This window comes from Myotis davidii, unplaced genomic scaffold, assembly GCF_000327345.1.
Source record: "Myotis davidii unplaced genomic scaffold, ASM32734v1 scaffold233, whole genome shotgun sequence".
Classification (NCBI taxonomy): Eukaryota; Metazoa; Chordata; class Mammalia; order Chiroptera; family Vespertilionidae; genus Myotis; species Myotis davidii.
Window position 1 is genome coordinate 1,482,026 of NW_006285917.1, and position 15,545 is coordinate 1,497,570.

Consider the following 15,545-nt stretch of genomic DNA (forward strand, 5'->3'; position numbering starts at 1 on the left):
GCTGAACTCATTTATTAACTCTAATGTGTTTTGTTGTTAATCCTCACCTGAGGATATTTTTTCCATCGATTTTTAGAGAGTGGAAGGGATGGAGGGAAGGAGGGGAGAGACAGAGAGACTTGACCGGGAATCAAACAGGCAACACTTTCAGTGCATGGCCCTATGTTCTCACCACGAAGCCACACTGGCTAAGGCTTAATTATAATAGTTGTTTTAGTGGATTCCTTAGGATTTTATAGATACAATATCATGTTATCTGTAAACAGAGATCTTTTTTTTCCTTTTCAATCTGGATGCCTCTTATTTTCTTTTCTTACCTAATTGCCCTGCTGGAACCTCAGTACCATGTTGAATAAAAGTGAGGAGAGTGGGTATCCTTGTCTTGTTTCTGATCTTAGGGTGAAGGCTTTTAGTCTTTCACCATTGATTATAATGTTAGCTATGGTTTGTATTTTTTTGTATGTTTTGTGTTTTTTATTTTAGAGACAGAGGAAGGGAGAGAGAGAGAAACATCGATGTAAGAGAAGCATTGACCAGTTGCCTCCTGTATGTACCCCAACTAGGGATTGAACCCACAACCTGGGTATGTGCCTGACCTGGAATCGAACCCACGTCATTTTGGTGTACGGGAAAACACTCCAACAAGTGAACCAGCTGGGCTAGCTGTGGTTTCTGTAGTTGCTCTTTATCAGGTTGAGAAGGTTCCCTTCAATTTCTAGATTGTTGAGTATTTTTATCACAAAGGGGTGTTGGAATTTCCTCAGATGTTTTTCTGTTTCTATTGAGATGATCGATAGACCACACTGAGATGTGTTTTCCGCCCTTTTCCTATTGATAGGGTATATTTGGGTATATTATTTTAATTGAATTTTGGATATTAACCCAAGCTTGCACTCCTGGAACAAATCCCATTTTGTCATGGTGTATTGTTCTCTCTATGTTGTTTACTGGTGTCTTTTAGATTTTATATCTATATTCATAAGAGATGTTATCTGTAGTTTTCTTGTGATGTTTTGTCTGGTTGAAGTAGCAGGTTAACACTTGCCTCATAGGATGAATTCAGGAGTGTTTCCTCCTCTCTCTCTTTTTTTAGAAGTTAGTGAAGAACTGGTATCACTTCTTTTTCAAATGAATTGATAAGTGAAGCCATTTGGGCCTGGGTTTTTCTTTGTGACTTTTTTTTACTATTAACTCAATTTATTTTTTAAAAAAAGATATTTTTATTGATTTCAGAGAGGAAGGGAGAGGGAAAGAGAGAGAGAGAAACATCAATGATGAGAGAGAATCATGGAAAACACCAATCCGCTGCCTCCTGCATGCCCTACACTGGGGATCAAGCCCACAACTCGGGCATGTGACCTGACTGGGAATCAAACCGTGACCTCCTGGTTCATAGGTAGACGCCCAACCACTGAGCCACACCTGCTGGGTTCAATTTCTTTATAAACTTTTGTCTACTAGAAATTATAAAATATCATTTGATTTTCCAGTAAGGCATTAAATTTTTTTGAAAGAGTATGAGTTTTGGAGACAGACCACCAGACAGATCTAGGTTTGGGTTCCATCTCTGGAGCTGCAGCTTGGGGGCAGGTTTCTTCACCCCTCTGAATCTCAGTGTCCTCACCTGCAAATTAAAGGGGACGGTAGTACCTTGTAAGGTTGAAAGGACCCAGGTCAGGCATGCGGAGGGTTCAGAGCTGGGCTCTAGCCACCAGGCTCTGGGCTGCTTTTTTGGATGCACAGCCTCTTTCTCTCCCTGCATTTTTGCATTAGGGTGCTGTGCCGTTCCTGGTCAGTGCCACCTCTGGGACTACTGTTCTGGGGGCCTTTGATCCCCTGGAAGCAATTGCTGACGTGTGCCAGCGTCGTGGACTGTGGCTGCACGTGGACGTGAGTAGGACTTGGGCCTGAGGGTGGGGTGGGCTGAGCTGAGGCCAAGCCCGTGCTGTTCCTTCTGCTACACAGGCCGCCTGGGGTGGAAGCGTCCTGCTGTCACAGACACATAGACATCTCCTGGATGGGATCCAGAGGTGCCTACAGCCCCTGTTCCCTGCATCCCACTTTTCAAATGCTTGATCCATAGAATAGTCATGGTCAGGGAGCTTTCAATGGCAGTGGGCAAGGAGGTTGGTGGGAGGGGTTTGGCGAGATGGCTGCCTGGGGCTGGAGTTCAGGTGGCAGACATACCAGTTCTCCCTGGCTGCTGGGCGGGGGTGAGGCTGAAGCTCCTTTTACTGAGGTCTGGAGAGCGAAGGCAGCTTGGCTGGGCAGCGTGAGGAAGAGCCAGCTCACCCAGCTTTGCTGTGCCCACCCCAGGGCTGACTCCGTGGCCTGGAACCCGCACAAGCTCCTCACAGCAGGCCTGCAGTGCTCAGCTCTCCTTCTCCGTGACACTACGGTGAGCCTTCCCCAGCCCTGGCCTGGTCCCTGCTCTCACCTTAGACCTTGTCCTCTTTTCTATCCAACCTTAGAGGGGTCCTGGCCTTGCTGTGTCCTACTTACCATCCCATCTGAAGCTGCATATCTGTGGCCACCCTAACTCCCTGTAGTGGATTCTCACTCCCCCGTGGCTTGTCTTCAGGCAAAGGAAAAGCTTCCAGTTTGAAGTTGCAATTGAAGGGATCCTGGGTTGAGTTTGGGAAGAACTCTGGGTGTTAGGAGAAAACCCAGGGAAAGGGGTCTGAGTCAACTGGCAGCTATCCCATCAGTGCCGCCTGGTCCAGGGAAAGGAATGGGTAGACTGAGCTAAGAAAGCGCTAGAGGAAACCTGGGTGGGGAGCGTGGGGTCTGACAGTCTCTCAACCCACCCACAGAACCTGCTCAAGCGCTGCCACGGGTCCCAGGCCAGCTATCTCTTCCAGCAGGACAAGTTCTACGATGTGGCCCTGGACACGGGAGACAAGGTGGTGCAGTGTGGCCGCCGGGTGGACTGTCTGAAGTTGTGGCTCATGTGGAAGGCACAGGGCGGGCAAGGGCTGGAGCAGCGTGTCAACCAGGCCTTTGCCCTTGCCCGGTAGGAGTGGTGGGTGGTTCCAGGTCTCCTCCCCAGGTCCCTTCCCCAAAGCCTTTGGCTGCTGTCAGTGCCTCTCCAGTCATTTTCTGGGTCTTTTGTTTTCTTCCCCCTCCTCCTGTGATTGCTCACTCCGTTTGAAGATACCTGGCGGAGGAGATGAAGAAGCGGGAAGGATTTGAGTTGGTCATGGAGGTATGGCCTCCCCCAGTGATGGCGAACCTGTGACACGCGTGTCAGAGGTGACACGCGAACTCATTTTTTGGTTGATTTTTCTTTGTTAAATGGCATTTAAATATATAAAGTAAATATCAAAAATATGTCTTAGTTTTACTATGGTTGCAAATATCAAAAAATTTCTATATGTGACACGGCACCAGAGTTAAGTTAGGGTTTTTCAAAATGCTGATTCGCTGAGCTCAAAAGGTTCGCCATCACTGTTCTCTTTGTTCCTATGTCCTCGTAGTCTGTCCTACACGCAAAGCCCTGCTGGACGCAGAGGAGCAGTGAGAGGGGACACTTTCTCAGCTCACACCTTTCTCTTCCTCATTCCTTCCAGCCAGAGTTTGTCAATGTGTGTTTCTGGTTTGTGCCTCCCAGCCTGCGCGGCAAGCAGGAGAGTCTGGATTACAGTGAAAGGCTGGCTAAGGTAGGCTTTCTCCTCCCTGGCGCTCTGGTTAACCTAGTTGAGCAAATGGATGCAGCTGGTGTGTTTCTGCCCCCTGCTGGCTGTGGGAGGCATGGCAGGTCCCTTGGCTGGTTTCCTGCTCCTGAGCTGAGGACTGAACTGGAAAACACCAACTTGTCCTCATTTCTCAGGGACATGGATGGAGAATCGGGAATGTTTCTGGGAAGTAAGCAGAAGATAGAGAGGGCATTACAGATAAGTCGCCAGTATACAGAGACCCCTGTGCGGGGAGTTGTACTGGGAGCTCAGGTCCGGGACAGAGAACTTTACTCACTGATACTGGGGAAAAACAACCAGTAAGGCCAGTCCGGACCTGCCTCTTGGAGCTGAGAAGATATGTCCTACCTCCCTCTGATAGGTTGGTGGTAGGTGCTGCAGATGACCTGAAAGGACAAGATTGTTCTTGCCCTTAAGGAATAATATTAGGAAAATAAGAGTTACCTATTTGAAACCAGAATGTTCACGGAAATCCTGTAAATATGCATGTTAGGTCTCAGAGTACAGAGCAAAAATATTACAGGAATTCAGAGAGGGGAGAAGGTGTTAAGGATGACAGAGGCTTGAAGTTAGACTAGCACAGTGTTGGGAGTCAGGGAAAAGTTGGGATTTGACAGAAAATGTGACAACCTGGAGATAAGCGAGATAAGGAATAGAGCAGACGGTAGAGAAGGACAAGCAGGTCGGACATGGTGGAAAAGGTAAACTGGGGCCGAGGTCAGGATCCCAGCAGTGAGCTGCCTCCGGAAGGTGGCTGGGGCGGAGGGAAATGCACCTTGGGTACCTCACTGGCCAGGAAGTTACCTGGCCCCGCCCTCACCTGACCCCAGGCTGCAGCTAGACACTCTCTGTATCCTTCCACAGGTGGCCCCAGCACTCAAGGAGCGCATGGTGAAGGAGGGCTCCATGATGATCGGCTACCAGCCCCATGGGACCCGGGGCAATTTTTTCCGCTTGATCGTGGCCAACCCCGCGCTGACCCAGGCCGACATGGACTTCCTCCTCGACGAGCTGGAACGGCTAGGCCAGGACCTCTGAGTCCTCCTTTCACTGCTGGCCTTGACCCTCCTTCCTCCCCTCTGGCTCTGCATATCCCCTCCCCGTGTTCCCAGACCAATCTTTTTAGGAAACAGAGAGGCTGTAATAATGTTTCTATCCTTTGACCTACTAACTCTCCTCTTAAATATGTGATATTAGGAGAATGTTTAATAAACTACAGTATATTCTTATGATGGAATGTTAGGCTGCCTTTAGAATTATGTTTACAAAAAGGGTGTTTACTGATATGAGAAAAATAATTTTAATATAATGTTGAAAAATCTGGATATAGTACTTTATATATTATAATATCTGAGCTATATTAAAACATACATAGAAAAAGACTGATGAAATATGCCAAAACGTTAATAGTTTTACCGCAAATGGTATTACAGGCACTTTAGAAATTAACTTCTTACTCTGGCCGGTGTGACTTGGTTGGGCATTGTCCCATGCACCAAAAGGTTACCGGTTTGATTTCTGGTAGGGGGTGTGCAGGAGGCAGCTGATCGATGCTATGCTCTCACATGAATGTTTCTCTCTCCCTCACTAAAAAGTAAAAATAAATTTAACTTTTTTATGCCTTTTGTGCTCCCTCCTTTTATCATAAAATGAATATGCATTACTCTTACAATAGAAAAATAATAAAGTTAAAATTTTAACTATATTATTTTGGTGTGATTAGGAGTTTGTTACCTTTCAAGCAAGTAATGGAGAATACAAATTACATTTTTTTTAAAGGCAGTGAAAGATCCCAAAAATCTTTAGTGGGAGGGGAAAAACCAAAAGTGGAGGCACTCTAAAATTAATTGTACTTTAGTGACATTTAAACAAAATGGGCACTGACGGTATCTTGAGACCAGAGCCTTATCCACTTACACTTAAAAATTCTCACCAGCTTGGCTGGTGTAGCTCAGTAGTTGAGTATCGACCTATGAACCAGGAGGTCATGATTGGATTCCCGATCAAGGCACATACCTGGGTTGTGGGTTTGATCCCCAGGCAGCCAGTCCATGATTCTCATCATTGATGTTTTTATCTCTGAAATCAATACAAATATATTTAAAAAAAATCCTTGCCAACAAAAAAAGAAAAAATTTTCTTCTGTAATTTAAACAGAAATAAAAAAGAAAAACACACCCCAGAAAACCAAGTTAAAAGACGGCAACCAAACCACTGTTACGTCTCCTGTTACTGCTACTGTCTTACGTAAAAACATCCATTTTACAATTACAGTTCCGGCTGGTGTTGCTCAGTCACTTTTTGGGGAAGGCGTTCAGTTACACGAGTTACTAAGGACAAGTGGCAAGTCTACCAGAACTTTCTGTTATTTCCAATTCCTAAAAATACCTTTTATGAAAACAATAACATGGTCATGTAAAAGGCATCCAAAGTTATTTTCAAAGGCAAATAGAAACTGTCCAAACCATAGCAAAAGAACATCCGAATCGCAGGCCCAATTCTCTTGACCATTTTGGGGGGGTAGGAGAACATTTCTATTAATAAATTAATAATTCCCCTATAAACTTGTTATTGTTACAAATGGTATTTTAATATCTTCCAAGTAATAAAATCATTTTGAGAGTATTAATAATTTGAACTCCAAGCTCTAATCTTAGAGGTCTATAGTCCTAGCCGGTTTGGCTCAGTGGATAGAGCGTTGGCCTGTGGACCAAAGGGTCCCGGGTTCGATTCTGGTCAAGGACACGTACCTCGGTTGCAGGCTTCTCCCAGCCTGGGCCCTGGTCAGTACTGGAGCCAACCAATCGATGTGTTTCTCTCACATTGATGTTTCTGTCTTTCCCTCTCTCTTCCACTCTCTCTAATATCAATGGGAAAATATTCTCGGGTGAGGATTAAAAAAATAAAGAGGTCTATATATCTACAAAATGTCTTAAATATAGTGTTTTTAAAAAACTAAAAAACAAACTAAAAAAATCATTATTTTCAACTCAAAGCAAAGCCAGAAAGCAAAAATAAAAACAAAGTCTTCAAAATTTCTTGAATCATCTCCATTTGAGAAATATTTTTAAGAGAAGGAAGACCGGAAAGACAGGACATAAAGTCAGCTAGTCAGCTATTTTTCTCCAGCTTTATAAAACTGATGCTTCTTTTTCTCTCCCCAAAACTCAACCTCAGAATCTATGACTGTGATGTTACAGCCCCTCTTTGCTTCCTGTCTCCCGTGGGCATTTACTGAGCTCCTGCTCTGTGTAGCTCTTTCCTCTGCCTCCAAAGAGCTTAAGACTTAAGCAGTCATCCCTCAACCGAGGCCCGTCCCTGCGCGAGGGCCTTGCACCTGTCGTCCCTGCCCCTTTGCCTCGGCGTTCGCTCATCTACATGGCTTGCTCCCTCTTTGCCTTTAGGTTTTTGTTCTGACATCACATCCGTAATGAAACCTCCCCTGAATATTCTACTTAAAATTACATTTCACCCTCTATTTTTGCACTTCCTAATTCCCTTACCTGTCCTGTTTTTCTCCACGGCATGGATAAGCATCTGGCATTCTCTATATTTCAGTTATTTTCTGTCTCACCCAACTAAAATGTAAGCTCTGGGAGCAGAGATTTGGTATCACTGCCTCCTAAAATGGAGTCTAGTGCTTAACTGGCGGGTAACGTTGAGTGAATGCTTAATGAATGCAGGTACTGTTGACTTGCTCTCACACAACTTTAAAGTGGTGGGGTCAAAGGCGAGCTCAGACTCTCTTCCTCTGGCTCTTACCCAGCTGTGGGCAAACAACGGCCCGCGGGCTGAATCCGGCCCGTTTGAAATGAATAAAACTAAAAAAAAAAAAAAAAAGACCGTACTCTTTAATGATGTTTACTTTGAATTTATATTGTTCACACAAACACTCCATCCATGCTTTTGTTCCGGCCCTCCGGTCCAGTTTAAGAACCCATTGTGGCCCTCGAGTCAAAAAGTTTGCCCACCCCTGCGTCTTACCCATGACCTAGCCTGCTTCTTTGACAGATGTATCTCATTCATTGGTGTGAGTGTTAGGGACATTTTACTAATCATAAGCTGTGGATTTACTGCTTACGGGAAGGATGAAGCGGCTTTACCCACCCATCTTGCCCTTGGCCGGGGGAAACTGTGTCTCCATCACACAGGAAACAAGGCCATTGGGAGCACCTGGGCTGGTTGCAATGTTGGAGTGGTGTTGTGTGTGTGTTATTTATTTATTTTTTTAAAAGCAGTCAAAGTGTTCAAGAGGCTAGCCTTCCCGCCTGTCTGACAGGAAAGACGGTGCCTTCGTAGGGAAGTAGGCCAGCAGGTAGGAAGTGAAAAGCTGGGTGGGGCACCTGTGCCGGGGCAGCTCTCAGAAAGTGGATGAAAGGGAGCAGGCAACAGCAAAGTCCGAATTAGACTGGATACTTGCTCTTGTGTACGCTAGGTCCTCATTTGGCTATTTCTCTTCTGTTTAGGTACCTTAAAAAAAATCTTTTTATTTAGAAATCTATAAAAAATTGCAAGAATAGTTGCAGAGAACTTCCATACTCTTTATGTAAATTGATAGGTTTTTCACATTTTGACAAACTTTATCGTGATATTTGTGCTATAATTTATTTTTTTCTGAACCATTTGAGTCGATTGCATACATTATGCCCCTTTATTTCTTAATGTTCTAGTGTGTATTACCTAAGAACCAGAATATTATCTTAAATAACAACAGCACAATGGCCAAATTCAGGAAATTAACATAGACACTATACTTTTAAAAATATATATTTTATTGATTTTTTACAGAGAGGAAGGGAGCAGGATAGAGAATTAGAAACATCAATGAGAAAGAAACAGTCATCAGTCACTTCCTGCACCCTCCCTACTGGGTATGTGCCTGCAACCAAGGTACATGCCCTGGACCAGAATTGAACCCAGACCCCTGAGTCCACAAGCTGATGCTCCATCCACCAAGCCAAACCGGCCAGGGCTAGACACTACACTTTAAAGTCCATACCCTAAAATTGGTCAACTGTCTCAATAATGCCCTTTGTGGCATTTCCCCCTTCAGTTCCAGATCCCAGCTCAGGACCATGTATTGCATTTTGTTGCCATGTCTTGTTGTCTCCTTTAATTAAAATAATTTCTCAGCTATTCTTTGTCATTAGTGGTATTGACACTTAAAAAAAATACAGGTCAGTTATTTCATAGAATGTTCATCAATTTGCTTTTTCCTGATGTTTCCTCATGACTAGATTCAAGAGGTGCATTCTGAGCTGTAATCTGACATGAATCATGTTTGCCCTTTTCAGAGAAGCACATAGAAGGTCCACGGTGTCCATCTGCTCCTTATTGGTGATGTAATTTTGATGAAGGTCAATATTGGTCAAGATGTCTGGTTTCCCCTCAATATAGTTACTATTTCGCCCTTTGCAACTAATAAACAATCTGTGAGGAGACATTTTGAGATTATGCAAATATCCTGCTCCTCTTCATACTATCCCCACCTAGATATAGTGTCCACTCATGATTCCGGCCCACGCCAGCTGTTATCATAATGGTTCCTAAGTGGCAATTGTCTAACTCCACTGATCCCTCCACTTTTATTATTTGGCATTTGGCTATAAAGAAGAGCCCTCCCTTCTCCTTATTCATTCACTCTTCCATTGATTATAGATATGTTTTATTCAAAAAGTTATAATACATTTCTATCTTTACTTATTTTAATGCTCAAATTGTTCTAGTTTTGACCATAGGAAGCCCCTTTAATCTGGCTCCCATCCATGTCCTTTTGACATGACTTTAAAAAGAATTTTTAAAAATATATATTTTTATTGATTTCAGAGAAGAAGGGAGAGGGAGAGAGAGAAATATCGATGAGAGAGAATCATTGATTGGCTGCCTCCTGCATATCCCCTATGGGGGATCAAGCCTGCAATCCAGGCATGTGCCCTAACTGGGATCGAACCGTGACTTCCAGGTTCATGGGTCAACCACTGGGCTAAAAAAACAAAAAACAAAAAACTTTAATCACTGCCTTTCTTCCTGGCACAACAAAAATACACCAGGACACTCCACCACTGGCCACGCTGGCGGGCTAACCAGAAATCTTTTGGTGTAAGTGGCAACACTCCAATCAACTGAGTCATCCGGCCAGGGCAGTACAGACCTCTCTCCAGACGTTTGGCTATGATGGGAAGCTGAGAAGTGGGACAGCTTGATGAAGATGTGGGGTGAAGAGAGGTAAAGTTAAAGGGGGACACACTAGAGAAGCATACCAAGTGCTGATGGGAGCGATTTGGTAGGGAGGCAATAGGAGGGGGTGGGGGTGGCTATTAAAGGGGCTAAGCATTTAAGAAGGAGAGAGGACAGAAAGTGGCCTTTGATGTGAAGAGGTCTAACTAATTCCTCCAGTTGACAAGAGGAAATGGTAGTAGAGGAGAACTGAGGGGAGGTATGTTAGGGGTGATTTGTAGACTTGGAGATGGATGAGGGGAGGAGAACGGAGAAATGAAATAGTTTTTTGGAGAGTGGGACAGGAGAGCAGCAGGATCATGGGACATGGCGGAAGTGCCCATTTGAGGTCTGTGTTCCAGAACAGTGGAGTGTGTGTTATGTATGGGAGGGGACCTCCAAAGAGTGGAGCAAGGGAGGAGCGATATGGAAGGGCAGAGCTCCAAACGGTGGAGTATGAGATGCTATGGACATCACAGACCGTTGGCCGTGCAGATTAGAAACAGTCCCCCGGGGAGCATTTTCTCAATCCATTGAGATTTTGCTTCCCACAAATTGTCGTTAGTTTGGCTTAAATAAATTCATAAAAATAAAAATTAAAACACACACACACACAAAACAAACAAACAAAAACAAGAAAGGGGAGTGGGTATTATATGGGGTGGGGGAGTCCCAGGACAGGCAAGAGTTTTGTAGAGAAAACTGGACAAAATCAAAGGGGTGAAAGGAAGGTGTTTGAAGCAAGAGGGTGGGTGCAGAGTTTGGGGGCCACAAGAGAGGCAGTAGTGAAGAAACCCCACAGGAAGACAAGGTGGTAGGGCTGGGCAGTCCCTCTGCTGGCCTGTGAGTACAAGGGTAAAACCAGGGGACCGCAAGGTGAAAGGGGTCTTGAGCATGTGCAAAGGAGTCTAGTCTGACTCATTTCTACTCTAGCTCCACCTAAGAGCATCCTGCTCTGGGCACCTTTGGCCTCTGCCAGTGCCCTCTTCTCAGGCCAGAAGTCAGGGAAGCAAAGCGCGTACGAGGGCTTCGGTGGAAGAGGGGGCTTGGATGGAGCCCAGTTCTGTAGAAGCCTCAGTGCAATGAACAAGTTGAAGAATCCAATGTAAAATGAGGAGACGATAGCTTCCTGACATGAGATTAATTTCCTTAACTTGAGAAAGGTATACTTTTGAAGGAGGAGGGCTGATTAGGTGTCTTCCAATGTCTGGTTCCTAGATCACAGCATCAGCATTCCTTGGGAACTGTTAGCAATGCAGTTCTCAGGCCCCACCCTGGCCCTAATGAGTCAGAAACTCCTGGGGTGGGGTCCAACCATCTCTATGAACCTGGCCTGCGTGTGATTCTCATGAACACTCAAGTTTGAGAACCGCTGTTCTTTTTTATTTTATTTCATTTTAAATACATTTTTATTGATTTCAGATAGGAAGAGAGAGGGAGAGACATATAAACATCAGTGATGGGTGAGAATCATTGAATGGCCATCTCCTGCATGCTCCTTACTGGGGTTCGAGCCACAACCTGGGCTGTCCACTGGGAATCGAACTATGACCTCCTGGTTCATAGGTTGATGCTCAACCAGTGGGCCACACTGGCTGGGTGAGAACCACTGTTCTAAAGGAATTTCCACTCCATCTTCACACATCGGCCTCTCCTTAGCCATATTGCTGCTGAGTTCAAGAGTCAGGATGTGCAAGTAAAGGCACACACTGGGGGTTAGTAAGGGGAAGGCCTGGTATGGAGACCTGGTAGGGAGCTTCCTCATCCTCACCACATAGGAGCTTGGAGACCAGCTTTGGAGAGCTCCTGGGCAAAGGTCAGGACCATGGGGATCCTGGAAGAGTGTGACTCAGAGAGCCTTGGCTCTGAGGTCATTACAGATTTCCCTGCCTACCAGGAATGGAAACACTAAAGAGGTATATGGCAACTTAAAAAAATATTAGGAACACTTAAAGAAATTCAAGTCATATACCAAAAAATATTTTCTGGAACTAAGTCATTGTTTTCAACAACAAAATCAGTATATGTATTGAAAGAGAGAAGTCTGGTTACTGCCGAGATTCAAATTGGTGGCTTGGAAGAACACGTGGAAAAAATATTTCAAAGCACAGAGAAAATAATGTGAGAGATGGAAATAGTGAGGAAAATATGAGACTTGGAGAATAGATCCACTAGTCCTAACAGTCAAATATATTAGTTCCAAAAGAAAGAAAAGGTTTCGATGGAGGAGAGGCGGTAATTTAAAAATAGAAGAATATGTTGCCGACCTGAAGAAGGATCTCAGTTTGCAGAATGAAAGGCCACAGGAAGATACAAAAAGAAAATATATATACCTAAGCATGAAACTCCTGAGTTCCAGATTAAAGAAAAAAATTTTAAATTCATAGAAAGAACGTTATCTAGAAGGGAAAAGAATCAGGTTGGCACAGGACTTTGCCTCTGCAGCACTGAAAGCTAAAAGTGGGAGCACTGAGAGAGAAGAATGGCTACCCAGGAATCTCACACCCAGCTGAGGCAGCATTTGCCTGTCAGTGCAAAAGAAAGATATTTGAAAATATAAAGGACTAGAGGCCCGGTGCACAAAATTCATGCACTGGGTCAGGGGAGGGGTCCCCCAGCCTGGCCTGTGCCCTCTCACAGTGCAGGAGCAATCAGTCACCCCAAAGAGGTAGGCCCTGCCCACCCATCCGGGGCTCCTTGATGGATTGCCCCAAAGAGGTAGGCCGGAGCCGTGGGACCCCCAGCCTTGCCATGCAGAGCCACGGGACCCACCTCTGCGCCACAGTCGAACAGCCCCTGTAGGGTCCTGGATTGTGAGAGGGTGCAGGCCGGGCTGAGGTACCCGCCCCCCCAAGTGCACGAATTTTTGTGTGGCCCCTAGTATATAATAAAAGCCTGAGAGGCAGCATTTGCCTGTCAGTGCAAAAGAAAGATATTTGAAAATATAAAGGACTAGAGGCCCGGTGCACAAAATTCATGCACTGGGGCAGGGGAGGGGTCCCCCAGCCTGGCCTGTGCCCTCTCACAGTGCAGGAGCAATCAGTCACCCCAAAGAGGTAGGCCCTGCCCACCCATCCGGGGCTCCTTGATGGATTGCCCCAAAGAGGTAGGCCGGAGCTGCAGGACCCCCAGCCTTGCCACACAGAGCCGCGGGACCGACCTCTGTGCCACAGTCGGACAGCCCCTGAGGGGTCCTGGATTGTGAGAGGGTGCAGGCTAGGTGGAGGGACTCCCCCCCCTAACCCCCGTGTACAAATTTCATGCACCGGGCCTCTAATTTATATATATAAAGACACTAGAGGCCTGGTGCACAAAATTCTTGCATTGGGGGCAGGTCCCTCAGCCCGGCCTGTGCCCTTTCATGATCCAGGACCCCTCGCCCCTTACTGCCCACCTGCTCGCCCCACTCTCACCTTCCATCTAGGGGAAATTCTTTTCTTTTTTTAATTAAAAAAATATATATATTTCATTGATTTTTTACAGAGAGAAAGGGGGAAGGATAGAGAGTTAGAAACATCGATGAGAGAGAAACATCTCGACCAGCTCTCCTGCACACTCCCCACTGGGGATGCGCCCGCAACCCAGGTACATGCCCTTGACCGGAATCGAACCTGGGACCCTTCAGTCCGCAGGCCGACGCTCTATTCACTGAGCCAAACCAGTTTTGGCTAGGCTTTTATTATATAGATAACCCTGGCCAGTGTGGCTCAGTTGGTTGGGTGTCATCCCGTGCAACAGAAGGTTGTTGGTTTGATTCCTGGTCAGGATACATGACACATACCCGGGTTGCAGGCTCAATCCCTGGTAAGGGCCGTGCAGGAGGCAACCCTCCGATGTGTCATCCTCACATTGATGCTTTTCTCTCTCTCCCTTCACCTCCCTCTAAAAATTAATACAGGTATATTTAAAAAAAAAAAAGACATACAGGTTAAAAATAAAACAGTTGAAGAAGCTATAGGATGCTACCACTAATCAAAAAAAATGAAGTGGCTATATTAATATCAGACAAAGTAGATTTCAAAACAAAGTATCCTACAAGGAATAAAGGGGTCTGCTTCACGGTAAAGAGGTCAATTCATTAAGAGGACATAACCCTAAATGTTTATGTACATAGAAAAGAACTTCCAAAATTGCAGCCTGCTCCCATTTTTCCTTTAACACAGTAGTTTTCAACCTTCCTAATGCCGCGACCCTTTCATACAGTTCCTCATGTTGTGGTGACCCCCAATTTCATTGCTACAAATTGAACATAATTAAAGCATAGTGATTAATCACAAAAACAATATGTAATTATATATGTGTTTTCCGATGGTCTTAGGCAACCCCTGTGAAAGGGTCATTCGACCCCCAATGGGATCGCGACCAACAGGTTGAGAACCACTGGATACACATTCTTTTTGAGTACACATTAAGCATTTACAGGATAGCTCACATTCTGGGCTCAGTAAATTTACAACGATTCAAATCATACAAAGTATATTCTCTGACCAAAATGGTTTAAATTAGAAATCCATAACAGAAAAATGTCGTGAAAATCACCCAAATATTTGGAAGCTAAACAACATACTTCTAAACCACCTACAGGCCAAAGAAGAAACCAAAAGTAAAACTGCAAAGTATTTTGAACTTAATGAAAATAAAAATTTGTGGGAAGCACTTAAAACAGTGCCTATATCTATATTATAAAAGAAAAAAAGGTCTCAAATGACCTCAGCTTTCATTTTAATATATATATAAACCCCCTACTTGGGATAGAGTCCGCATCCCAGGCATGTGCCCTGAACAAGAGCTGAACCATGACTTCCTGGTTTATTAGGTCAATGCTCAACCACTGAGTCACATCGGCCGGGCTAAATAATAAAATATTTTAAAAATTTTTTTAAAGGTTTGAATGAAGATATACCGTGGTAAATAAGCACATGAAAAGATGGCTAGTCTCATTAGTCCTTATAGAAGTGCAAATGAAAACAACAATGAGACAATACTACGCACCTATTGGAATGGCTGAAGCTAAAAAGAGTGACCATACCAAGTGTGACAAGAATGTGAAACAACTGGAACTCTCATACACTGCTGGTGGGAATGCATAATGATACAACCACCTCAGAAAACAATTTGGCAGTTTCTTCAAAAGTTAAATATACACTGTCCTGGCCAGTGTAGCTCAGTTGGTTGAGCATTGTACCATGTGCCCAGAGGTCTCTGGTTCCATTTCTGGTCGGGACATGTGCCCAGGTTGTGGGCTTGATCCCCAGTAGAAGGAGTACAGGAGGCAGCCGATCAATGTTTCTAATCGATGTTTCTCTCTCTCCCTTCCTCTCTATCTCTCTCTAAAAAAGAGAAAAATCAATAAAAACATATATATTCTTTAAAGGATAAACATACACCTACTGTATGATCTAGCCATTCCACTCCTATGTATTTACCCAAGAAAAATGAAAACATGCACCCACACGAAGACTTGTACATAACTACTTCCAGCAGCTTCATTTATAATGACTTTATTTGAAAACAACACAAATATTCACGGACAGGTAAATAGATAAACTAACTGTGACATAATGGACTACTACTAAGTAATAAAAAGGAATGAATGTAATGATATGAGTGAATCTAAAAATAATTATGCAGAAC

At 44.5% G+C, this 15,545-nt stretch overlaps 1 protein-coding gene across 3 annotated transcripts in view; it reads left to right on the plus strand.

Moving 5' to 3' along the window:
- Positions 1-5,020, plus strand: part of CSAD (cysteine sulfinic acid decarboxylase) — a 22,450-nt gene extending 17,430 nt beyond the window's left edge. For 2 of the 3 annotated variants that reach the window (XM_006757019.2, XM_015559601.1), the window contains exons 9-15: positions 1,774-1,890; positions 1,966-2,030; positions 2,317-2,398; positions 2,814-3,013; positions 3,154-3,205; positions 3,570-3,659; positions 4,560-5,020. In XM_006757019.2, the coding sequence (XP_006757082.1) occupies positions 1,774-1,890; positions 1,966-2,030; positions 2,317-2,398; positions 2,814-3,013; positions 3,154-3,205; positions 3,570-3,659; positions 4,560-4,733 (780 nt within the window). In that variant the 3' untranslated portion in view covers positions 4,734-5,020. The remainder of the gene's footprint in view (positions 1-1,773; positions 1,891-1,965; positions 2,031-2,316; positions 2,399-2,813; positions 3,014-3,153; positions 3,206-3,569; positions 3,660-4,559) is intronic. The other variant, XM_015559602.1, reaches the window with a different exon arrangement.
- Positions 5,021-15,545: the final 10,525 nt, after the last annotated feature.